At 47.8% G+C, this 24,929-nt stretch overlaps 1 protein-coding gene across 5 annotated transcripts; it reads right to left on the reverse strand.

Moving 5' to 3' along the window:
• Positions 1–1,786: 1,786 nt before the first annotated feature.
• Positions 1,787–24,885, reverse strand: RAD51D (RAD51 paralog D). Of its 5 annotated transcripts, none has more exons than XM_055258008.2 (10): positions 24,689–24,885; positions 22,533–22,594; positions 21,954–22,072; positions 12,227–12,308; positions 11,848–11,982; positions 11,246–11,341; positions 7,886–7,976; positions 7,686–7,756; positions 5,655–5,819; positions 1,787–5,487 (listed from the first exon to the last, which is right to left on the reverse strand). In XM_055258008.2, the coding sequence occupies exons 1-10, from the start codon at positions 24,777–24,779 to the stop codon at positions 5,404–5,406; spliced, it is 996 nt and encodes a 331-aa protein (XP_055113983.2). In that variant the 5' UTR covers positions 24,780–24,885; the 3' UTR covers positions 1,787–5,403. The 5 variants fall into 5 exon arrangements, with proteins under 5 accessions (XP_055113983.2, XP_063484659.1, XP_055113984.2 ...); XM_063628589.1 differs by lacking the exons at positions 21,954–22,072; positions 24,689–24,885 and adding exons at positions 20,359–20,537; positions 22,954–23,269; XM_055258009.2 differs by lacking the exon at positions 24,689–24,885 and adding an exon at positions 22,954–23,269.
• Between the last annotated feature and the right edge of the window lie 44 nt (positions 24,886–24,929).

The raw sequence follows: 24,929 nt of genomic DNA on the forward strand, positions 1-24,929 counted from the left end.
GCCTTAGTATGCAAACTAACTGAAAACCTAACTTAGGAGTATACTTTTGTAACAGATTGCTGAGGCTCAGCCAATCACATCATCAGCCTCAGTGGGTTCCAGGCAGCCAACTATTCAAACCATTTTCAAATAAGGCAAAGGCAGAGCTGTAACCAATTAGTTGTCTTTGTATCTCATTTCTGTTTTCTGACCATAAATGCTTTCAGACTATGTTGCAGCTCTGGAATTCTATGAACCTGTCCTGGTTCTGAGGGCAGCCCAATTCTAGAATTGCAAATAAAAGTCAATTACAATCTGCAAAACTATATTTGCTTTAATTTTGTCTTTTAACACCTTGTTTTCTTAATTTTTATTATTTTATTTCATAGAGATAGGGTCTTGCTATGTTGCCCAGGCTGGTCTGGAACTCCTGACCTCAAGCGATCCTCCTACTTTGGCTTCCCAAAGTACTGGGATTACAGGCAGGAGCCACAGTTCCTGGCATGTTAACACCTTGTTCTTTAAAGGACACACAGGAGGTGATCCTTCTCCTGCCTGTAGATATTGTCATGTCTGGACTGATGCTCAAAATGGCTGCAGCCAGGCTTTCATAAGGGGAACAAGCTTGAAGACAAAACCAACATAAAAGAACAGAGCAGAAGGATGCAAAGGCCCTATGCCATTTGACAATGAGCCACTAAATTAACGAACCTCAGGCTTCCTGCTATCAGAGATAATAAGTGTCCCTGCCAGGCATAGTGGCTCATGACTGTAATCCCTAGCACTTTGGGAGGTCAAGGAGGGTAGATCGCCTGAGCCCAGGAGTTCAAGACCAGCCTGGGCAACATAGAGAGACCCCCTCTACAAAAAATACAAAACTTAGATGGGTGTGGTGGCACACACCTGTAGTCCCAGCTACTTGGGAGACTGAGGTGGGAGGATCACTTGAGCCTGGGAGGTAAAGGGTACAGTGAGCCGTGATTGTGCCACTGCACTCCAGCCTGGGTGACAGAGAAAGACTCTGTCTTGAAACATAAAAGAAATAAATATAAATAAACAAGTGTCCCTAGTATTTACACTTCTTTAAGCTAGGTTTTGTTACTTGCAGCCTTAATGATACATGGACCTTTTGCCTGAGTCCTTGGGAATTCAAATGCCTGATTTTTAATTAAGGCCATCAAGTGCTAGCACATAGTAGGATCTCCACATTAATTTCGTCTGATGTCAAAGGGCATACAATAGTCCCCTGTAAAAAGATATGTAAGAAGACACTCTGGGGACTCAATGATGTGTGTGTGAATATATATATATATATATATTTTTTTTTAAATGGAGTTTCACTCTGTTGCCCAGGCTAGAGTGCAGTGGCACAATCTCGGCTCACTGCAACCTCCATCTCCCAGGTTCAAGCGATTCTCATGCCTCAGCCTCCCAAGTAGCTGGGATTACAGGTGCAAGCCATCACACCAACTAATTTTTGTATTTTTAGTAGAGACGGGGTTTCACCATGTTGGCCAGGCTGGTCTCGAACTCCTGACCTCAAGTGATCGGCCTGCCTCAGCCTCCCAAAGTGCTGGGATTACAGGCGTGAGCCACTGCACCTGGCTCATACATATATATGTGTGTATATATGTGTGTGTATATACGTGTGTGTGTGTATATGTGTGTGTGTGTGTGTGTGTGTGTGTGTGTGTGTGTATATCTGTTTCCTAAGAACTAGAGAGTGCCCTCAGGTCTCAAACCACCCCCGCGGGGGAAATTGAAAGTTGACGCTTTATGGAAGGAACTCCTGAGATAGAGCCAGTCCTTTGCTTTTTTTAAAATATATTTTTAAAACATCATTCATCTATTTAATAATTACTGAGCTTCCATAATGTATAAAGAGAAAAAGTGACAAAAAGTGGGAGCCTGTAGGCAGACACGTGAACAGAAAGTACAAGTGAATAAATAATACAGGGGGGTTACTGTAAGCATCTATCTAGATCACAGCTGAGGCATAAAAACGGATGTCAGGGTGGGTGTGCACCAGACACAGTGGGAGCTGGGCAGCCACAGACACATAAGCAAAGGGAGCAAAAGGCATTTGGACAGGAGAGCCAGCCTAGCCCAAGTCCTACCAGGGGACTGCACAGTGTGCTGTGGCCGGAACAGAGAGTGCAGTGGCAGCAGGCAGGCAAGACAAAGCCCTGGTCTAGGAGGAGCCAAAGGATGAAGCCGGCTGTGAGGGGCACAGCCTGCAGGAATGTCACGTGGTGGTCTGAAGTAGCCGTGAATGCAACACCTTCCCATGGCCACAGAAACTCCTTGAGTGAGAGCTATGGTGCCTTCAGCTGGAGTTACAACCCTAGCAGGAATAGAACTGTATGGACTGGAAATTAAATGAAATTAAATGTGGAGATTTTTTTTTTTTTCTTTTTGAAACAGAGTCTCTGTTGCCCAGGCTGGAGTGCAGTGGCATGATCTCGGGTCATTGCAACCTCTGCCTCTTGGGCTCAAGTGATCCTCCCCACTCAGCCTCCCAAGGAGCTGGGATTACAGGCATGCGCCACGATGCCTGGCTAATTTTTTTTTTTTTTTTTTTGAGACGGAGTCTCACTCTGTTGCTCAGGCTCCAGCCTGAGCAGTGCAGTGGCGCCATCTCAGCTCCCTGCAACCTCTGCCTCCCAGGTTCAAGCGATTCTGCCTCAGCCTCCTGAGTAGCTGGGATTACAGGAAATGGGCCACCATGCCTGGCTAATTTTTGTATTTTTAGTACAGACAGGGTTTCACCATGTTGGTCAGGCTGGTCTGGAACTCCTGACCTTAGGTGATCCATCCACCTCGGCTTCCCAAAATGCTGGGATTACAGGCGTGAGCCACCACACCCGGCCAATGTGGGGATTAAAAAAAAAAAAAGAGTCCTGGCCTAGGAATCAAGTTCTGGGTTCCAGCTCCCACCTCCATTCTGCCACTAGGACTGTCAGTCATCCTTTTTGAGCCTCGGGTACCTTCTCTGTTAAGTAACAGGATGGGCCAGATGATTTTTTTTTCCTTGAGACGGTCTTGCTCTGTTACCCGAGCTGGGGTATAGTGGTGCGATCAGGGCTCACTGCAGCCACAACCTCCAAGGTTCAAGCGATTCTCCTGCCTCAGGCTCCCAAGTAGCGGGGACCACAGGTGCACATCACCATGCCTAGCTAATTTAAAAAATATTTTTATAAGGCCGGGCGCGGTGGCTCACGCTTGTAATCCCAGCACTTTGGGAGGCCGAGGCGGGCGGATCATGAGGTCAGGAGATCGAGACCACGGTGAAACCCCGTCTCTACTAAAAATACAAAAAAAAATTAGCCGGGCGTGGTGGCGGGCGCCTGTAGTCCCAGCTACTCGGAGAGGCTGAGGCAGGAGAATGGCGTGAACCCGGGAGGCGGAGCTTGCAGTGAGCCGAGATCGCGCCACTGCACTCCAGCCTGGGTGAGAGAGCGAGACTCCGTCTCAAAAAAAAAAAACAAATTTTTATAGAAACGATGTCTCATCATGTTGCCCAGGCTGATTTTAAACTCTTAAACTCCTGGGCTCAAGTGATCCTCCTGCCTCAGGCTCCCAAAGTGCTCCATTATAGGTGTGAGCCACTGTGCCTAGCCCCAGATGATCTCAAACTGCAGTCCTAGGGTCCTCAGTTAGGTATTAAGTACCTGAACTCACTACATAAGGGGAACAGGGCAGAGATGGCAACCAGACTCCACCTTGAATACCAACTCCAACTGACTGGTAGTGGCTACCTGGAGTGTTGTATTGAGAAAAACTTCTAAAAACACTTTGACTTCCACAAAAAAGAGTGCTTGTGCCCAATTGGTGATGTCTGCTGTGGGCTTAAGATGCCCAAATAGTACCTTGAGTGGCAGGAATTTGCAATTTCCAGCTTCATGTATTGCATCTTACTGTGGTTGCAGGAATGTGCCAATCACTCATGGTATAAAGATACTGAAGATTAATTTCTCCTGGGGTCTTCTGTGAAAGCAAGCACTAGGGTTCCCCCAGGCTTAGGCTTACCAACCCTGTCCTCAATCCAACACCCTGGTGCCAGTTTGCCATTCCTTCCCAATCCTCCATGGTTCTATCCCTGCTGCATTCATCACCTCTAAATGTCATTACTTTCTGAGTGTAATTCTGACACTCCTTTCCTGCAGCCAAGACATAACTGATTAATTTCACAACAGGCTCTCTAACCAAGAAAGACGACCTTCCTTTAAAAGATGTGGCCAGTAAACAATCCTGATCATTTCTCTACTTTTCCTTTTATTTTCCATTCCCTGGTGTCTTCCTCCCCTCCCAGCCAGGGTCATGGCTCTCAGACCGATGGCCACAGTGCTGGTGAAAGACAGGGGGATTATTTCATACACTAGGGAACTAGCTGTGGTACAGCTGGCAGGAAGAGAGGTGTAATTATATTGCATCTTGGAGCCACCAGCAATGAATTTCTGCATAAAGGACTAGATTTGCCATGTATTATTTACGTCAGCATCAATTTTCCCAGCTGGCTCTATTTACTGTGCAAATTCTCCTCTGTCTGTTTATGGGCAAGGCCATGGTTCAGCACCTCTGGTTACGCTGTACTGTGGAGGGGCCCCACAGGGCACCATGCATATTAAACGAGTGGCTGGATTCACCAGGAACAGGTCATATCCTCCCTTTCTGTTAAATTATATCCCTGGGACTGCAGTGAGCCCACACGTTCTCACCTAGTCATGGTGATGCAGGCAGGTCTGAAACCAAATCAGCAAGAGGAAAGGAGGAATAAACTGTTCTTTGGGCCTCACTGGGGGAAACTGAAAAACAGCCTTCTAAGGGGAAATCAGGTGGCTCTAGGGCTGGGGGAATTGCCTTTTTATATTTTTAAGAGCAAAACAGAGATGAAGAAGAGTATTTCATTTATAAGCTTATTTCCACCCAGTAACTCAGAGACAGAGCTAAGGAAGAGTGGGCCCCCATCTAACAAATGGAAAGGCAGAGACAAAAAAAAAAAAAGCAGCAGCAGCAGCAGCAAAGGCAAGTTAGAGGCTTTCCCGGCTTGGCCACTGTGCTAGGAGGGAGCACAGGACACAATGGTGATGCACAGGGCTATCCATCCAGTCGCCAGCATGCCTCTTCAGAGATGCTCCCAGCCAGGGTGAACTTGGTTTCCACCGGAAACATACATGTTAGAAATAAGGGAAGGAAACATGGCACCAGTATGAATTTCTGGGTCCTCGCAATGCAGCATCCTCTTTCGCCTGTGGTTTATATGCTTACAGAGAGTGAGGCCAAGGAACCCAAGATGTCTCTTCTGGCCAGCCTGAGAACATCTGTAGTCACCAGTGCCAGGTGACAGTAAACAGCAGGCATTACCGGGAAGAAAAGTTGGGAGGGGTCCCCAATGCTTCCCTGTTTCCCAAACAACAGCACAGGTCATGTCTGATCACCCTGTAACGTGGCGCTCTGCTCTGAGGTCCCCCAGGTCCCAATGTCTACCATCTCCTGGAAACCTGTTGGCTGGAAGAAGAAATAGGAAGGAGTAAGTGGAGTTAAGCAACCCAAGTGGGTAGCTTCTTTAGTTGCAAGGTTTCAGCCTCTAAAGAGTTCTTCTCGAAGACATCTGTGGGTATGGAAACCACCCTCCAGGGCCCAAGATTACTGGCATCTTCCTGGGGCTGGCTCACCTGTCGGGAAGATTTGGTCAGACACGCCATGCGCCGGCCACCTGATGCTCCTGCTCCCTCGTTGGTGTCCAGGAGGATCCGAGTCCTGGGCACAAAGCTCCAGGAGCGTCCAAGGGCAGGTTTGAGCCTCCCACTGTCCCTGTCTCGAGTTATGTGGTTGGTCACCTGCAGCAGAAACAGACTTACAGATCCATAATGCTAGTATAGAGGACATCTATTACTACTGCTTCATTTTACAGAGAGGAAAACAGAGGCCTAGCACAGAGAAATAACTTCCCCAAGGTTACAAAACCTAACGGCAGGTCTGGAACTAGAACCTGGGCCTCCTGACTTGTGCCCTGCTCTTTCCACTAAATCTCAATGCCTCAGGTTTGACCCGAATCAGAAGGCGATGGGGCACATGTTGCCATGTTGTCCAGGCTGGTCTCAAACTCTTGAGCTCATGCAGTCCACCAGCCTCAGCCTCCCAAAGTGCTGGGATTACAAGTGTGGGCCACCATGCCCAGCCACTCAGCCTTTAAAAGGAAGGAAATTTTGACACATGCTACAAACCTTCAGGACATTATGCTAAGTGAAATACACCAGTCACAAAAAGTAAATACCATATGATTCCATGTATATGAGGTTCCTAGAGTAGTCAAAAAGCATAGATACAGAAAGTAGAATGGTGGTTGTCAGGGGCTGGGGAAGGGGGAAATGAGTTATTTTTAAGGGGTACAGAGTTTCAGTTTTATAAGGTGAAGAGTTATAGAGATGGATGGTGGTGATGGTTGTACAGCATTATGAATGTATTTAACACCACCGAACTGTATACCTTAAAATGGTTAAGATAGTAAATTTTATGTTATATGTATTTTACAACAATAAAAGAAACTGGAAAAATATATAGCTGCTAAAAATTACATTTCTAAAAAATCTATTTTAAAACATAGGAAATGGACTCAGATGGTATTTTTTGTGTTGTTGTTTTGGTTTGTTTGTTTTTGAGATGAGGTTTTGCTCTGCTGCCCAGGCTGGAGTGCAGTGGCATGATCACAGCTCACTGCAGCCTCAACCTCCCAGGCTCAAGCAATTCCCCTGCCACCAAGGCCACCTAGTTTTTGTATTTTTTGTAGAGGTGGGGTTTTGCCATGTTGCCCAGGCTAGTCTTGAACTCCTGGGCTCAAGTGATCCACCAGACTTGGCTTCTCAAAGTGCTGGGATTACAGGCATAAACCACTGCACCTGGCCTTCTTTTTTTTTTTTCATGAGGTTAGTTTAGTTAGAAAGCTGGTTAAGTGTGGGCTCACACCTGTAATATCAAAACTTTGGGAGGCTGAGGTGGGTGGATTGCTTGGGCCTGGAAGGTCGAGCTGCAGTGAGCTGTGATTGTGCCCCCACACTCCAGCCTGGGAAACAGACAGAAACCCTAACTCAAAAAAAAAAAAAAGAAAGTTGGCTAAAAGTGTAAGTAAATATGCAGAAAAAGTATTGTATGGAGATATGTAAAAATATTAATATGGTTTCTGTGGATGTGGAGATTGAGATTGATGACATATTTGAATCTTATATTTTTTATCCTTTCTATGAGAAGCATGCAGACTTTAAAAAAACTACCTCATAAGCAGAAAAAGTTACTTCAATAGCAAAAAGATCCATTTATATGAAGCTCTGGAAAAGGCCAAACTATTGGGATGGAAAACAGATTAGTGGTTGCCTGGGCCTGGGGGACCTTTTGGTGGGGTCACAAGTGGATACAACTATATCCATTAGTCAAACTTCAAACAAGGAGAAAGTTACTCTATGTAAAATATACCTCAATAAACCTGACTAAAAAGAAAAAACGTAGAAACAAAACAAAACAACAAAAAAACAACAAGACAATTCCTGATTCCCTTAGCTATTTATGGTGCAAAGCTGTAGCTGACCCAGGGAAGCTGGGGTATGTCCCTTTCCTAAAGGGACACTGGGGTTCAGAAGCTGACATTTAAGGGAAATAAAGAGCTCGCAATAACTAGAAATCAAGTTCATTGGCCAAGCCTGCTTCCTCACCACCACTGCCATGCCAAGGTCCAGGGCCAGGGTCTTCAGCTCTTGGGCCAGCTGCATCATCAAGGCCAAGCCTGTAGGAGGAGGAGAAGCAGAGAGGGAGGGCAGTGGGGAACCAGGGATGGGGCTGGCCAGAGACCAGACTCCAGAGCTGGGAGGCAAGGTCACATTCCACTGGCCCCAGGCTCTGCCACATCACTCACCTTCCCTCTGCTGACCTCCCAGAAGTGGGGAGACCACCGCAGTGACCGAGTCCACAACCACCACCTTCACAGTTCCTGAAGAACCAGTCACCTGAAGGAATGTGGGGGAAGCACTCATGAACCTGTCAGCCTATAGGACACATTAAAGGACAAGCTGGCTCTTCTATCTAAAACTAGTAAGAAATAGCCCCCCTCATCCCAAATACAGCAAGCTGCACAGGCATCACAGAATGTCATCAGCAGCAATGTCTCCCTCGTCCCATTGGCATGTGTAACAGACTTCAGTGAAGACTTGGGTAGAAAGAAAGGGTTTAAATCACAGGACATCAAAACTACACTAAAGTGGCTGGGCGCAGTGGCTCACGCCTGTAATCCCAGCATTTTGGGAGGCCAAGGCGGCAGATCACTTGAGGTCAGGAGTTCGAGACCAGCCTGGCCAACATGGTGAAACCCCGTCTCTACTAAACATACAAAAATTAGCTGGGCATGGTGGTGCACACCTGTAATCCCAGCTACTCAGGAAGCTGAGGCAGGAGAATCACTTGAACCTGGGAGGCGGGGGTTACAGTGAACTGAGATCACGCCACTGCACTTCAGCCTGGGCAACAGAGCAAGTCTCTGTCTCAAAAAAAAAAAAAAAATTAGTTAACTAAAAACTACATTAAAGTCATCAAATTTCAGAAAGCTCCGCATAGAGTCCTGAGGCCTCTGGTCATGGATCTCTCAGCAGCCATCTCTCTCCTGTGTCCAGCCTCCCACCATGGTGGTAAGGCCCTTCTTTTCCTTTTCTGACTCCCTCCTTTCTTTCCCCTGTCCGGCTAACTACCACCCTCAAATTCCTAACTTTCTTTGCTGAAGAGTTTAGCCTTCTCTTTACTTCGCTGTCTCCTTCTAGATCATGCCTCCAGGCCTCATCTTCCATATCTAAAATGCCTTCAAATAAATTCCCTAAGTCTTGCTCTATCACCCAGGCTGGAGTGCAGTGGCATGATCTCAGCTAATTGTAACCTCTGCCTCCTGGGTTCAAGCGATTCTCAAGCCTCAGCTTCCTAAGTAGCTGTGACTACGGGTGCACACCACCATACCCGGTTAATTTTTTGATCTGGCCACTTTGGCCTCCCAAAATGCCAGGATTACAGGCATGAGCCACCATGCCCAGCCTGGTGCCATCTTTCTAACCATAATTTTCTGTCTTTACACAAGCAGGAGACTCCTGGTTTCCCTGGACTTAAACTGTTTTTGATGCTTCTTTTCTCTTCTCCCTTACTTCTTATATCCTGATTCTGGTTCTTTTTCTTTTCTTCTTTTTTTTTTTTTTTTTTTTAAGACAGAGTCTTGCTATGTTGCCCAGACTGGTCTTGAACTCCTGGGCTCAAGTGATCCTCCTGCCTTGGCCTTCCAAAGCATTAGGATTTTAGGCGTGAGCCACCGCTCCCAGCCTCAGATTCTTAACCCCTAGAAACTGTGAGATAAGAAATACTATGTCTTAAGCCACTAAGGTTTTGGTAACTTATTATGCAATAATATAAGATATATCATCTAATGGTCCTACAGTAAAAAATACAGTCTTCTGATCTGGAATTGAGAGGTTTGGGCTATAAGGTTAGTTCTTGTCCTAAATATGTGGTCAACTTTGGTCAACTCACTTCACTTCTCTGGCCGTCACTCTTCTCATCTCTAAAAGTGAGGTAAGCACTATTCAGCTTCATGTCTCAACAAGCTGGTGGGTCATAACTAGCTATGACTTCTGAGGTAAGTATTTGTTCAACATTTTTTTTAAAAGACGGGGTCTAGCTCTGCTGCCCAGGCTAAGGTACAGTGGTATGATCATAGCTCACTGCAATCTCCAACTCCTAGGCTCAAGCAATCCTCCCCTCTCAGCCTCTCGAGTCATTAGGATTACAGGTGTGGGCCACCGCTCCCAGCTTGTTCAACTATTATATGTTCTAAAGTTTGTAAAAATCATTGACTTTATATATAGTTGTGGGGATGCCCATGTGAGCACGTCATGCTTTGGGGTGAGAGGAAAAGTTTGATAAACTATTCTATCTTTAAGGTATCCTCCACATCTAGTCATTTATAAATCAGTGCACCAAATCTTGTCTAAGCACCCAACATGAGTAGCAAAGTACCAACCCAAATGCCATTTAAATCCTCCCCATTGAGGTCTACCACGGAGGCCAGAAGCAATGTGGGGGCTGGACGTGGTGGCTCACGCCTGTGGTCCCGGCACTCTGGGGGGCAAGGCGGGTTGATCACTTCGGACTAGGAGTTCGAGACCAGTCTGGCCAACTTGGCAAAACATGAAGAATACAACAGACAAACCAACCAACCAACTCAATGACAACAAAACAGGTCTACCCTGGAGTCATACTCTAATTTTTTCTATTTTCCTCCCTTTCTGATCCTTTATCCCACTTTCTTTTTCTTCCTCTTCCTTCTCCCTCTTCTTTGTCAAATAGAGGATTGAGTTATTATCACTGATCCATATAAAGTCCCTCTCTCATTTATTTTAACTCCCACCCCCATTTCTATTCCCCGACTTCCCATGTGCAAGCTTCCTAATATGTTTGATACGCATCTTTTTGTTTGTATGTATTTTTAGAAAATGTTTATTGTTTTTGTATGCAAAAAAAATTAATAAAAATAAAAAAATAAAAAATAAAAATAAATCCTCCCCATTAACATGACTCTGAATGTGTTCATGGACTAGGCAGACATCTGACTTCAGGGATGGTGGGCCCAGGCCTTAGTCCAAGATACACACATAACCCCATTTTGGCCAGCTAGATGTAAGGGGAAGAGGGACGTCTATTAGTGGGCTCTGGAGAAAGATTCTTCATCCCTGATAAAAGGGAGCAGGTATCTGTCTTTTACTGCCCTGAATATGGATGTGGATGTGTGAAGACAAGATGCTTGGACCTTTGGCAGCCTCTTTGCAACCATGAGGGGAAGAACAAGAAAATCAGACACACAACCTATTGCCCTGATAGCATGGACCTGCCAACCTCCTAACTCATGTGACATAATTAAATGTCCTCAAAGTTCAAGTCTCTGTCAGACAACCTCTATTACTTGCAGCTAAAAGTATTCCTCACTCACCTAGTGGGGAATGCAGACATAAATATGACATGATCCTTCCACTCAGGGGGCTTTACTGTTCAGCAGGGAAGATGAACATGTAAACAATGAGGTATGTGATTTAGGTGCTCGGGAATTCCATCCTGGGAGTAGCAAGCATAGTTGGAGTCACCAGATTGCACATCTGTATTTCCAAACAGTCTGTAGTAGGACACCTGTCCACAGAGATAGCACCTGGAAAGCTGAATTAAGCAAGGAGGGGCAGAACAGCAGGCTCACCTGCTGGGCCACAGTGGCTCGGAGCTCCTGCAGCACATCCAGCATCTGGAAGATGTCAAACGCATGCACCACCTGGATCCTCTGGAGAGCTTCTGCCTGAAGGGATGGAAAAGAGAAGCAAGGGCTTTGGATAAGAGGGAGTAGGGGGTCGAGGTAAGGCTGAGAAGGAAGCGGCACCTGGATGCAAGGACTCAGGTCCAGGGCAGCAAATGAGCTTTGTCTAATGGGTCAGTTGTCACAGTGGCAGCTGCCTGGTTGCTGAGCTGTAAAGTACTCAGAACTCAGCGGGAAAGAGGGATATGACTGATTAGTGATGCCTCTCATGGGTGAGAAATGGACTGGAAACACAAAACTCGGTGTTTGCCAGCCCCGGTTTAGGGCATGCAAAGAGTTGGGAGGGTTTCCTGGAAGAATCGGTGTGAGTAGCATCCCAAATGGGATGATGGCATCAACAGGGGTGGCTTAAGGAATACGGAATGTATTAATAGAACAGCAAGTTTGAAGGCAAGGAATGACTATTCAACCCAAATTCTTACAATGTTAAGGGATAATGGGGTTTTCTTGCGTCAGAATCTCAATGGAACCCAGCATCCTGCCCTTACCTGTTTCTCCTCATCCTGCGTTTTAGCCTGAAGCAGCTGGAGGAGGCGGGAAGCTGTCAGCCCTCCATTGGAATCTACATATAGGACGTTTTGCTGCAGGCCATGGGCCACATTTGCTGCCACACAAAGACATACCTGGGGGTGGGGGCATTGGATGAACTTGACACTTCAGAGAGGGTCCAGAATGGGAGCTCCCCACCAAACCTTGCCCAGATTCCAGCAACACAAATGGGCTGAGTCCAAGCCCCATTCCTTATCACCCATCTTCTCTCTGTTGGGCTCTGAACCCATTAGTACGCTGAAGCTCCTCCAGGGACCCTGGGCTATGCATCTGCCACCCTCACCCCTAAATCCTCCTGACTGCTGGCCTCACATGTACCTGAGTTTTGCCGCTACCTGGGCCTCCTACAATTTCAGTCACTTCTCCAGTATAGAGACCAGCATCAAGCAGTTTATCAAGGCTGATGGCAGAAGAGAAGAAAATCAACACAAGAGGTTAGGAGGAAGAGAGGGGAAAAGGTACCAAGAAGAAAAGTAAGATATTTCTTTCAAGCACTGGTTCTGTCTTTGAACATCACTGGCCAGGAGGCTTCTCCTGGTGTTTTCTTCTGGGAAGGAGGGAATGCTCAAATGTTCCTTCTCTGGTCTCTCTTCATCCCTCCACTCTTAAAAATCAGCTCTCCAGAGAGGCCTCTCCACCCCATCAGAAGGTCCTCCTTTCATTTTTCATCTCAGGCCCTGTGGGTTTCCTTTTTTTTTTTTTTTTTTTTTGAGACGGAGTCTCTCTTTGTTGTCCAGGCCAGAGTGCTGGAGTGCAGTGGCGTGATCTCTACTCACTGCAACCTCCACCTCCCAGGCTCAAGTGATTCTCCTGCCTCAGCCTCCCGAGTAGCTGGGATTACAGGCGCCCACCACCATGCCCGACTAGTTTTTTTTAATTAGAGACGGGGTTTCACCATGTTGGCCAGGCTGGTCTCAAACTCCTGACCTCAAGTGATCCACCTGCCTCGGCCTCCCAGAGTGCTGCAATTATAGGCGTGCGCCACCACACCCAGCTGTTTGTGGGTTTCCTTGATAGCATTTCCCAAAATTTGTCTTTTTTTTTTTTTTTTTAATCTTTGATGGTGGCACACGCCTGTAGTCCTAGCTACTCGGGAGGCTGAGGCAGGAGAATCACTTGAACCCAGGAGGTGGAGGTTACAGTGAGCCAAGATCGCGCCACTGCACTCCAGCCTGGCGACAGAGCAAGACTCCGTCTCAAAAAACAAAACAAACAACAACCACCAAAAAAAAAACTTTGAGATAATTATAGATTCCCAGGAAGTTGCAAAAAGTCCATAAACCCTTCACCTGGTTTACCTTAATAATAACAACTGTACTACAAAATGTATTGTACTAGCCAGGGGCCTGTAGTCCCAGTTACTTGGGAGGCTAACGTGGGAGGATCACTTGAGTCCAGGAGTTCAAGTCTAGCCCAGGCAACATAGCAAGACCCTTTTCTCTTAAAAAAAAAAAAAAAAAGTACTATAGTATATCACAAGTAGCAAACTGATGTTGGTACTATCCACAGAGCTTATTCAGATTTCACCAGTGTTCCTAGCATTCAAGCACGTGTGTTGATGTGTCTAGTTCTATGCCATTTTATCACATATGTAGATTTACACGACCACTATAATCAAGATACAGAACATTTCCATCACTATAAGTCTTCCTCCTGCTACCCTTTTATAGCCACATTCCTCCCATTCACCCCTAATCCCGAACCCTTGGCAACCACTAATCTCTATTATGTTATTTCAAGAACAAAGTTATGTGCATAGAATTATACACTATGTAACCTTTGTGATTGGCTTTTTTTCTTTTTTTTTTTTGAGACGGAGTCTTGCTCTGTCGCCCAGGCTGGAGTGCAATGGTGCAATCTCAGCTCATTGCAACCTCCACCTCCCAGGTTCAAGCAATTCTCCTGTCTCAGCCTCCCGAGTACGTGGGATTACAGGCGTCCATCACCACACCTGGATAATTTTTTTATTTTTTAGTAGAGACAGGGTTTTGCCATTTTGGGCAGACTGGTCTTGAACTCCTGGCCTCAAGTGATCTGCCCAACACAGCCTCCCAAAGTGCTGGGATTACAGACATGAGCCATCGCGCCTGGCCCTGTGATTGGCTTTTTTCACTCAGCATCATTCCCTTGAGATCCATCCCAGTTGTTGCATATATGGATAGTTCATTCCTTTTTATTGCTAAAAAGTATTCCATGGTATGGATGTATCCCGGTTTATTTAACCATTCATCCATTGAAGGGCATTTGGTTGTTTCCACTTTGGGGCTATTATGAATAAAACTGCTATAAGCATTTTTTACAGGTTTTTGTATAAACCCAAGTTTTCACAATGTTGGGATAAATGCCCAAGAATACAATTGCTGGGTGGTATGGTAAATGCATTATTAATTTTATAAGAAACTACCAAACTATTTTCCAGAGTGGCTATGCCATTTTACATATCCACTAACGATGTATATATGAGTAGTCCAGTGCCTCCACATCCTTATCAGTATTTGGTATTATCACTATTTTTTTTATTTTAGTCTTTCTGATAGGTATGTAATAATAGCTCACTGTGTTTTTAATTTGCATTTCCCTAATAGTTAATAGTGTTGAACTTTTTTTTTTTTTTGAGATGGAGTTTCACTCTTGTTGCCCAGGATGGAGTGCAATAGCGTGATCTCGGCTCACCGCAACCTCCACCTCCCGGGTTCAAACAATTCTCCTGCTTCAGCCTCCCGAGTAGCTAGGATTACAGGCATGGGCCACCATGCCCGGCTAATTTTGTATTTTTAGTAGAGACAAGGTTTCTCCATGTTGGTCAGGCTGGTCTCAGACTCCCGACCTCAGGTGATCAACCCACCTTGGCTTCCCAAAGTGCTGGGATTACAGGTGTAAGCCACCACACCTGACTTTGTTTTTTTTTGAGATAGGGTCTCACGTCTCACTGTGTCACCCAGGCAAGAATTCAGTGGCATGATCAAAGCTTACTGCAACCTTGACCTCCCAGGCTGAGGTGATCCTCCCACATCAGATCCCCCAAGTAGCTGGGACTACCTACATGCATGTGCCACCACACCCAGCTAATTTTTGTATTTTTTTGATAGAGACAGGGTTTTTGCCACGTTGCCCAGGCCAGTTTTGAACTCCTGGGCTCAAGCAATCCGAGCACCTCAGCCTCTCAAAGTGCTGGGATTACAGGTGTGAGGCAGCCCTTGCCCATTTTCTAATTGAATTGTTTGATTTTTTTACTGTTGGGTTTTAAGAATTCTTTCTTCATTCTAGATACAAGTCCTTTGTTGAATACATGGCTTGCAACTATGTTTCCCATTCTGTACTTCTCTTTTCATTCTGTTTTGCACAGCAAAAGTTTTAATTTTGATTAGGCCCCATTAATCAAAAATTTTGTCATGGATCATACTTTTGGTGTCAAATCTAAGAACTCTTTGCCTAGATTTTCTTCTGTTTTGTTCTAAAAATTAGACAATTTGGTTTTACATTTAAGTCTATGATCCATTTTCAGTCAATTTTTGTATAAGGTATAAGGTTTAGGTTTATTATTGTATATTTTTAGCCTATGATATCCAATAGCTCTAGCACCCTTTGTTCAAAGGCTGTCTTTCCTCCATCACATTGTTTTTGTACCTTTGTCAAAAATCAATTGTGTGTAATTCCAGCATTTTGGGAGGCTGAGGCAGGAGGATTGCTTGAGCCCAGGAGTTGGGAGGCCAGCCTGGGCAACATAGTGAAACCCTGTCTCTATAAAAAAGTACAAACAGGCTGGGCGTGGTGGCTCATGCCTGTGATCCCAGCACTTTGAGAGGCCAAGGAGGGCGGATCACCTGAGATCAGGAGTTCGAGACCAGCCTGGCCAACATGGTGAAACCCCGTCTCTACTAAAAATATAAGATTAGCTGGGCGTGGTGGCATGCACCTGTAATCCCAGCTACCCGTGAGGTTGAGGCACATAAATCAAACCCGGGAGGCGGGGGTTGCAGTGAGCCGAGACCACGCCATTGCACTCCAGCCAGGGCAAAAAGAGAGAAACTCCAGCCAGGCGCACTGACTCACACCTCTAATCCCAGCACTTTGGGAGGCCGAGGCGGGCGGATCACCTGAGGTCAGGAGTTCCAGACCAGCCTGATCAACATGGAGAAACCCCGTCTCTACTAAAAATACAAAAAAGTTAGCCAGGCCTGGTGGCGTGTGCCTGTAAGAGAATCGCTTGAACCCGGGAGGCGGAGGTTGCGGTGAGCCGAGATCATGCCATTGCACTCCAGGTCGGGCAACAAGAGTGAAACTCCATCTCAAAAAATAAAAAATAAAAAGGGAGCGAGAAACTCCGTCTAAAAAAAAAAACATACAAATACAAATAACCAGGCATGGTGTATCACACCTGTAGTCCCAGCTACTCGGGAGGCTTGGGGTGGAAGGATTGCCTGAGCCCAGGAAGGTCAAGGCTGCAGTGAGCTGTAATAACACCAGTACCCTCCATCCTGGGTGACAGAGCAAGACCCTGTGTCAAAAAAAAAAAAAAAAAAAAAATTAGTTGTGTATACTTGTGGAGCTCTATTTCTGGGTTCTCTATTCTGTTCCATCGATCTGTGTCCATCTGTCCCTTGGTCAATACCACACTAGGCTTAATTATGTAGCTATATAGCAAGTCTTAACCCTGGGTAGACTGATTCCTCCAGCTATCCTTTTTCCAAATTCTTTTAGCTAATCTAGGTAAAACTGGTCTTTCCATAATTATTAGAATAAGCTTGTCTATGTCTATTAAAAAAAAAAACTTGCTGGGATTTTAATAGGAACTGCATTAAATTACAGATCAATTGGGGGACAATTGAAATCTTCATTATGTTCAGTCTCCCAATCCATGAACAAAGTACATGTCATCCATTTATCCAAGTCATCTTTGATCTCTTTCATCAGCAATTTAAGAATTTTCAGCATACAGATTCTACACATGCTTTGTTAGACTTATACCCAAGTATTTCATTTTCTCCGAAGCAACTATAAATGGTATTGTGTTGTTTGTTTATTTATTTGTTTTTTTGAGACGGAGTCTCGCTCTGTCACCCAGGCTGGAGTGCAGTGGCGCAATCTCGGCTCACTGCAAGCTCCGCCTCCCAGGTTCACGCCATTCTCCTGCCTCAGCCTCCCGAGGAGCTGGGACTACAGGCACCTGCCACCACGCCTGGCTAATTTTTGTATTTTTAGTAGAGATGGTGTTTCGCCATGTTGGACAGGCTGGTCTCAAACTCCTGACCTCAGGTGACCCACGCGCCTTGGCCTCCCAAAGTGCTGGGATTATAGGCATGAGCCACCACGCCTGGCCCCCATCCATTTTAATTCCAGGGACTCCCCATGATTATACCCACAGGCTCCTGCCAGTCAAAACACTCTGGTTACCACTCTAGCCCTGTGGCTTCTTGAGATAATTGTGCTCACCCCATCTCTGTTTAATAAGCATCCAGCCTCTGCCACTCCTGATTCCATTCTTCCCATTGAGATCAGGGGAACCCCAGTGTGGTCCCCAGACCAGGTGCATCAGCAACCTTTAAGGACTAGCTAGAAATGCAAATTCACAGCTCCGCTCCCCAAGACCTACTGAATCAGAAACTCTGGGAATGCAGGCCACACTTGAAACTTGAGTTTCAACAAGGCCTCCAAGTGATTTTGATGCACGCTCAAGTTTCAGAACCGTTAGACTAGAGTAGTTAGTCTCAATCCTGCCTGCACATTAAAATCAGGGGAGTTGGCTGGGCGCGGTGGCTCGCACCTGTAATCCTAGCACTTTGGGAGGCCGAGGCGGGTGGATCATGAGGTCAGGAGATCGAGACCATCCCAGCTAACACGGTGAAACCCCGTCTGTACTAAAACTACAAAAAATTAGCTGGGCGTGGTGGCGGGCACCTGTAGTCCCAGCTACTCGGGAGGCCGAGGCAGGAGAATGGCGTGAACCCGGGAGGCGGAGCTTGCAGTGAGCCGAGATCGCGCCACTGCACCCAGCCTGGGCGACAGAGCAAGACTCTGTCTCAAAAAAATAAATCAATTAATTAAATAAAATAAAATCAGGGGAGTTTTAAAAAAAATGCCTATATCAGCAGTACCCAAAGTTGTCTGCACATTGGATTCACCTGGGAGCTTCAAAAAAATACTGATGCCTGGCCAGGCATGGTGGCTCATACCTGTCATCTCAACACTTTGGGAGACCGAGGTAGGATTGCTTGAGTCCAGGAATTTGAGATCAGCCTGGGCAACATAGCAAGACCCCTGTCTCCACAAAAAAACAATTTTTTTTAATTAGCCAGGCATGGTGGTGAGCACCTGTAGTCCCAGCTACTTGGGAGGTTGAGGCAGGAAGACTGCCTGAGTCCAGGAGTTCAAGGCTGCAGTGAACTATGATTGTGCACCAATGCACTCCTGCCTGGGCAACAGAGCAAGACCCTGTCTCTAAAAAACGAATTAAAAAATTTAAAAATACTGATGCCTGTGTCCCACTCACAGTGAATGAGATTAATTGGTCTGGGGGAGACTTGGACTTCGTAATGTTTAAAGGAGTCCTCAGGTGACTCCAATGGGCACACAAGTTTGGGAACCACTGACCTAGACTAATTAAGTTAGAATTTATAGAGTTGGGACCAGAGCATGAATATCTCAAGTTTCCCAGATGATTCTAACTTGCAGCTGGGGTTGAAGCACTGGTGTTGACTCTAGTCAAGAATCAACCACATCCTTGGCTATGGAGATCAGTCTGTATAAGGTATTCCCAAATCCACCTTCCAGCCAACTTCTCACCTGAGTTTCCATCCCATGCCTCTCCGACTGCCCAGCAGACCTTCCTACCAATATGTCCCCATTACCTCTAACTCCACTTGTCAACAGGGAGAGACCCCTGTCTTGCCCCGTGGAGCAGAAGTACACCTGGGTTTTACCACTGCCTAGAATACAGGTGATTTCTGGGACTTATCCTCTGCCTTTCCCTCTGAACTGCCTTTTAGCCATTCTTTCAGTCATCCATTCACACACCACTTCAATGCCTCATATTTCCTGACAGTCTTATTCTAAAATGAGGGGACTCTGGGATGAACAGACCTAGCTCTGGCCTGTGAGGAATAATCAATCTCCCTCATCAACATAGCTTTTCCCAAAGTACGTTACATGCTATAACACCCTGTAAGGAATCACTGCACCTCAGCACTAAAGGCTCTGAGGCGGCCTACGACAGAGAAACCTGTTTAATTTGGATTAGTCAGGCATTTCTCAAACTTCTGACTACAGAACTCCCCTCCTCCCAAGTTTTAAAGTTACACCATTAACTGTCCACAGCACACCATAAGAAAGGCCAGAGACCGGGCGCGGTAGCTCACGCCTGTAATCCCAGCACTTTGGGAGGCCAAGGCGGGAGGATCATGAGGTCAGAAGATCGAGACCAGCCTGGCCAACATGGCGAAAGCCCATCTCTACTAAAAATACGAAAAATTAGCTGGGCACGATGGCACGCACCTGTAGTCCCAGCTACTCGGGAGGCTGAGGCAGGAGAATCACTGGAAACCGGGAGGCGGAGGTTGCAGTGAGCCGAGATCACGCCACTGCACTCCAGCGTGGTGACAGAGTGAAATTCCATCGAAAGAAAGAAAGAAAGAGAGAGAGAGAGAGAAAGGAAAGGAAGGGAAGGGAAAGGGAAAGGGAAAGGAAAAGGAAAAGAAAGAAAGAAAGGCTAGAAACCTGGTGAGTCAGCTTTGATTCTTCACAATACATTCCTCCTGGTAGTAGGCCTTGTCACAGTTCCTCTTCATCATGTCTCCCACTGTCCTAGATTGGACTCACATACCCCAGGCCAGCACTGCCAGGGCCTTGCTTGGCCTCTGCCACCCTTCCACCCTGCACACCTCTACCCCACTGCCTATAACCCTGCTTTCACAATGGCCTCCCGCCTCCAGGGAGGCAGCCGGGCAGATAAGAGCTGCGTTGTTAGACTTAGGAGTGTGACTAGCATGAACTCAAATAACTGGTCCGCCGTTTGCCAACTGCACAATCTTGAGCAAGTCATTTAACCTGAGTCCCAATTTCTTCACCTATAGAATGATGATTTATTTTTATTTTATTTTATTTTTTTGAGATGGAGTCTTGCTCTGTCACCCAGGCTGGAGTGCAGTGGTGCGATCTCAGCTCACTGCAAGCTCTGCCTCCCGGGTTCACGCCATTCTCCTGCCTCAGCCTCCCGAGTAGCTGGGACTACAGGCGCCCGCCACCACGCCCGGCTAATTTTTTGTATTTTTAGTAGAGACGGGGTTTCACAGTGTTAGCCAGGATGGTCTCGATCTCCTGACCTCGTGATCCGCCCGCCTCAGCCTCCCAGAGTGCTGGGATCACAGGTGTGAGCCACGGCGCCCAGCCTAGAAGGATGATTTAAACAGTAACATGTTCATTGGTGGTTGTGATGAATAAATGAAATAATGTACCGTGAAGTGCTGAATGCAGTGCCTCGTTCACAGAAAGCATTCAGCAAAAGTCCATCTGTTCCTCCATGCCCAAGTCCTGCCTTCTTCAGAGCATTCCTGGCCCCACTCCACGATCTCCCTGCGGGGACCTGAGGCAGCTGTAATCCTCCCAGGTTACCACTTGAGTGCGCCCTCCATGTCTGTTGGATTTATAAACTCCCTAAGCCCAAGGCCAATGGGCTTCCTGTTCACCACTCCCTCCTCACCGCTGCCTCCCTCGGTGCTTACACCTCTCTTGTATTCACTTGCTTTTCCCCTACACCCAACTAGAGGCCTTAAGGGCAGGGGCCTTGCCTCATTCGTGTATGTATCATCTGCACAACCAAGCACCCAGCAGGCCCCTAGCCAGTGCTTGATGGATCACAGACTCAGACCCCCAACCAGGGAAAGCAAGCACCATGCTGCATGAACCCTGCCAAGAGAATGTGTTAAGGAAACAGAAAGGGCCAAACCAATCCAAAGACCTTTATGGTGGCCGTTATTCATCAATTTCTGAACAAACGGACCAGGAAAAAGGTCAAGACTCACTTGGCCAGCAAACGTCTGTCATCTTTGCAACTCCTTTTTTTTGAGAGAGTCTCGCTCTGTCACCAAGGCTGGAGTGCAGTGGTGCGATCTTGGCTTACTGCAACCTCCACCTCCCAGATTCAAGCGATTCTCCTGCTGCAGCCTCTCAAGTAGCTGGGACTACAGGCGCCCGCCACCACGCCCAACTAATTTTTGTATTTTTAGTAGAGATGGGGTTTCATCATTTTGGGTGGGCAGGCAGGCCAGGCAGGTCTCAAACTCCTGGCCTCCAGTGATCTGCCGCCTCAGCCTCCCAAAGTGCTGGGATTACAGGTATGAGCACTGCATCCGGACCGCAACTCCTTCTTTATCTGAACTCTCCTGTTCCCTACTGCTACAGATGTGGTGAACAAGTTCTGGGCCACATAGTCCTGGGCTTGAGCCTCCCCTTTGCCACTTGCTCCTCTTAGGCTAAACTCAAGTAGGGTTAATTATCTCTAACTGGTAGAGTCACTGAAGAGATTACCTAGAACATACAGGCAATGCCGGCACATGGTAGGCACTCAGTAAACGTTCTCTCTTGCCATATCCTTAAGTAAAACAAGAAGTAGGGCCAGAGAAGATGGTGAAAATAATGAGATACTGACATCTTGTGTTATAGGACAGTGCTTCTCAACCAGAGGCAATTGTGCCTCCCAGGGGACATTTAGCCACGTCAGGAGACATTTTTGATGGTCACAACTGGAGCAGGGCTGGTGCTACTAGCATCTAGTGGGCAGAGGCCAGGGATGCTGCTAAATATCCTACACTGCACAGGACAGCCTCCACCCCCCCAACAAATTACCTGTCCCTAAATATCAACAGTGCCAAGGCTGAGAAACCCCATAACCCTGTTATAGGAGAAGAACTCAGATGTCCTGACCCCTTTCCTTCCCATCCATTATTGCTTAAAAAAAACCTTCCTGTCTACACTCAAGCATCAAAAGCAGAGCTGAGAGGCGGCCCCATCCTCCTGCCTCTCTCCTTCTTCCCCAGGTACACACACAAACCTGCCAATGCCGGTGGACAGGATGGCAGTGGAGGTCTTCAGTTCCTCGTAGAGATCAGCACCATTCACGGGGAAAGCTGAGAACTGAGCCAGCAGCACCCGCCTCAGGGCAACCAGGGCCTGCCAAAGGGCCCCAGACTGCTCAGCAACGAATTGCCCGTAGAAGCTGACATCCCAGGGTGTCATTCACCCCACTTCTCAATATCTGAGAACCCTCTGCTCCCTTTGGCTTCGGATGGACTTTTGTTGTTGTTGTTTCAGACAGGCTCTCACTCTGTCGCCCAGATTGGAGAGCAGTAGCACGATCTCGGCTCACTGCAACCTCTGCCTCCCGGGCTCAAACGATTCTCCTTCCTCAGCCTCCCGAGTACCAGCTAATTTTTGTATTTTTAGTAGGGATGGGGTTTCACCATGTTGGCCAGGATGGTCTCGAACTCCTGACTTCTGACTCCCAAGTGACCCGCCCGCCTCGGCCTCCCAAAGTGCTGGGATTACAGGCGTGAGCCACCGCGCCCGGCTGGCTTGGGATGGGCTTTTTTTAAAGACACTCAGGTTTGGAGTGTGGAGATCAGGAGCTCACCTTGTAAGACAAGCCGCATTTCTGAGCTACCTCCTCCAGGTCTGCAGAAACCAGGTCCACCACTGAAAACAAAACAGTAGAGCGGATTGGCAGAGAGGACTGGGGCCTCCCACACTTGGTTTTTCCTCACCTGTCAAATGGGGTGTCAATTCTACCTCCCGGCAGGCCGTCTCAGGAGGCCAGTGTGAAATAACAAAGCTGCAGGAGCTGGCGCGGTGCCCTGCACACAGTAGGAATCCTCTACCCTGCTTTAGAGCTTGGCTCCCCACGCCCACCCTTCCTGAGCCTCACCAGAAGCGTGGCCCTCTAGGAATGGAGGGGAAGCGCCCTGCAGATATGCCAGGGCAGTGCGCCAGCGCTCGGGGCCTGCCCAGGCTGTGCGAGGCCCGCGCGGCTCCCTGGCACGGGCACACCCGGTCACCTGTCTTGATTCTGCGGCTCCTGAGAAGCTGGATCATCTCCTGGGTAAGGCCAGGGCACAGTCCGACCCTGAGCACGCCCATGTTCCCCGCAGGCCGGAACAGCCCCAGGCGGACTGCCCGTCACGCGGACATTCGCGGGGGTCCTCTCCAGACGCCCCTCCCCACCCCTTCCTAGAGAGGACACAGGTGCGCTGGCTGCAGGAGGAGAAAGGAGAGAGGAGGAGGCGGCACCAAGGGTAGGGCTGGGGGTCATCCGCCTGTCCGGAATCCGCTGGGATTCCCGCGCCCAGAGCCCGCCCCCCGGGTCGCGCCGCCCTGCCGCTTCCGGGTTCCAGGCTGGCGCGCGGCGAGGACCTGACCTGCAGCGCCATCTGCGGGCCGCGCGGGGCAGAGCCGCTGCGTCCCTCTCCACCGCCTGCACAGGTTCCCGAGTCCCACGACCCCCTCCGCGCTCAACACGCCACCCACGGCCACATTCGGCCTCTACCTTCTGCCGCAACACACACACCGACCTTCTAAAGAACCTTCTGTGTGCCAGCTTCCGTTCCAAACGCTGGGGACACAATGCGACACAAGACGACCCGCCCTTACCCCCAGGGAGCTTACCTGTGAGCGAGGGAAAGATAGACAGTGAAAAAGGAATCGCAGAAATCACATCATTACAGATTATACGACAGGTGTCAAGAAGCAGCAAAGCACCCAGAGGGCACCTGCGTCTATTTTTCAAAAGTTGGTTTTGTTTTGGTTGAATCGGGGTCTCGGTCAGCCGCCCAGGCTGGAGTGCCCTGGTGAGATCTCAGCTCATTGCAGCCTCGACCTCCTGGGTTCAAGCGATCCTCCTGCCTCAGCCTCCTGAGTAGCTGGGACTACAGTCACGTGCCACCTTGCCCAGCTAATTTTTGTATTTTTTGTAGAGGTTTCGCCTCTACAAAATGTGGTTTCACCATGTTGCCCAGGCAGGTCTCGAACTCCTGGGCTCAAACAATCCTCCTGCCTTGGTCTCCCAAAATGCAGGGATTACAGGTGTGAGCCACCGTGCCCGGCCTTTATTTTTTATTTTTTTTAAGGGCAAGAAATCTTGGTTATATAGAACACACACAAAAAAGATATGATTTGGTATTTTTAAATGTCCTTTGCTTTACCTCATCCACAGGAAGAAATAAAACTTTACATGGTTATCTCATCACAAATCTGTGAGGGAGGCGCTATTTTTTATCCCTGTTTCACCAATGAAGAAACTGAGGTTCAGTGAGGTTAAATCACTTGCCAAAGGTCACCCAGCTAGGCGGCACAGGGCTGGACTTCACATCCACATCTGACTCTGCAAAGCCAGTGCTTTCTGACAGCCCTCCTCCCCACCCCTGAAGCTGTGTACATGTTTTCCTACTGTAAGGTGGTTTCTCTGAGAGCAGAGATCATGTGTGGCCCATCTCTGTATCCCACTGCAACTGCCACCATTGTCACTCCACATGGGAAAGTACTTGGGAGTGTGGGTGTGGCACATTTAGAATTCTGGCAGTGAAATCTGATCATACGTGAGCCATGAACCCCTATGAACCATGTGGGCTTTCCCTTTCACTAACCGGCTGGGCACAGTGGAGTCTGCCGCCTATGGTTTCAGGATAGAGAGCCTTAGCTTCTACGGACAGTTTCCCTCCCCAACAGACACTTTCCAATACTGCCTATCTCTCAGGACCACACCGCCGTCCTCTACATCCTGTGCCTGTCTCTCACCATCCTTATTCTCCTTCCCAGGGCAGTGCGGAAGGGCACAGGTGTCAGGCATTTTGAGATCTGCAGAGAAGGGCAGGGCTGCTATCACCATGGAGTATTAGAGCTGGAAGGGGCCCAAGGGCTCATGCAGTCTGTTTCTTGGTTTTACCCCTCTCATGATGCTGCTTCGCAGTCACACTGGCCCTTGGTCTGGCCAGCCACATAGCTAGCCTGGCAGCAGTAGCCTCAAATCAAGGGGGGA

This window comes from Symphalangus syndactylus, chromosome 20 (genome assembly GCF_028878055.3).
Source record: "Symphalangus syndactylus isolate Jambi chromosome 20, NHGRI_mSymSyn1-v2.1_pri, whole genome shotgun sequence".
Taxonomy (NCBI): domain Eukaryota; kingdom Metazoa; phylum Chordata; class Mammalia; order Primates; family Hylobatidae; genus Symphalangus; species Symphalangus syndactylus.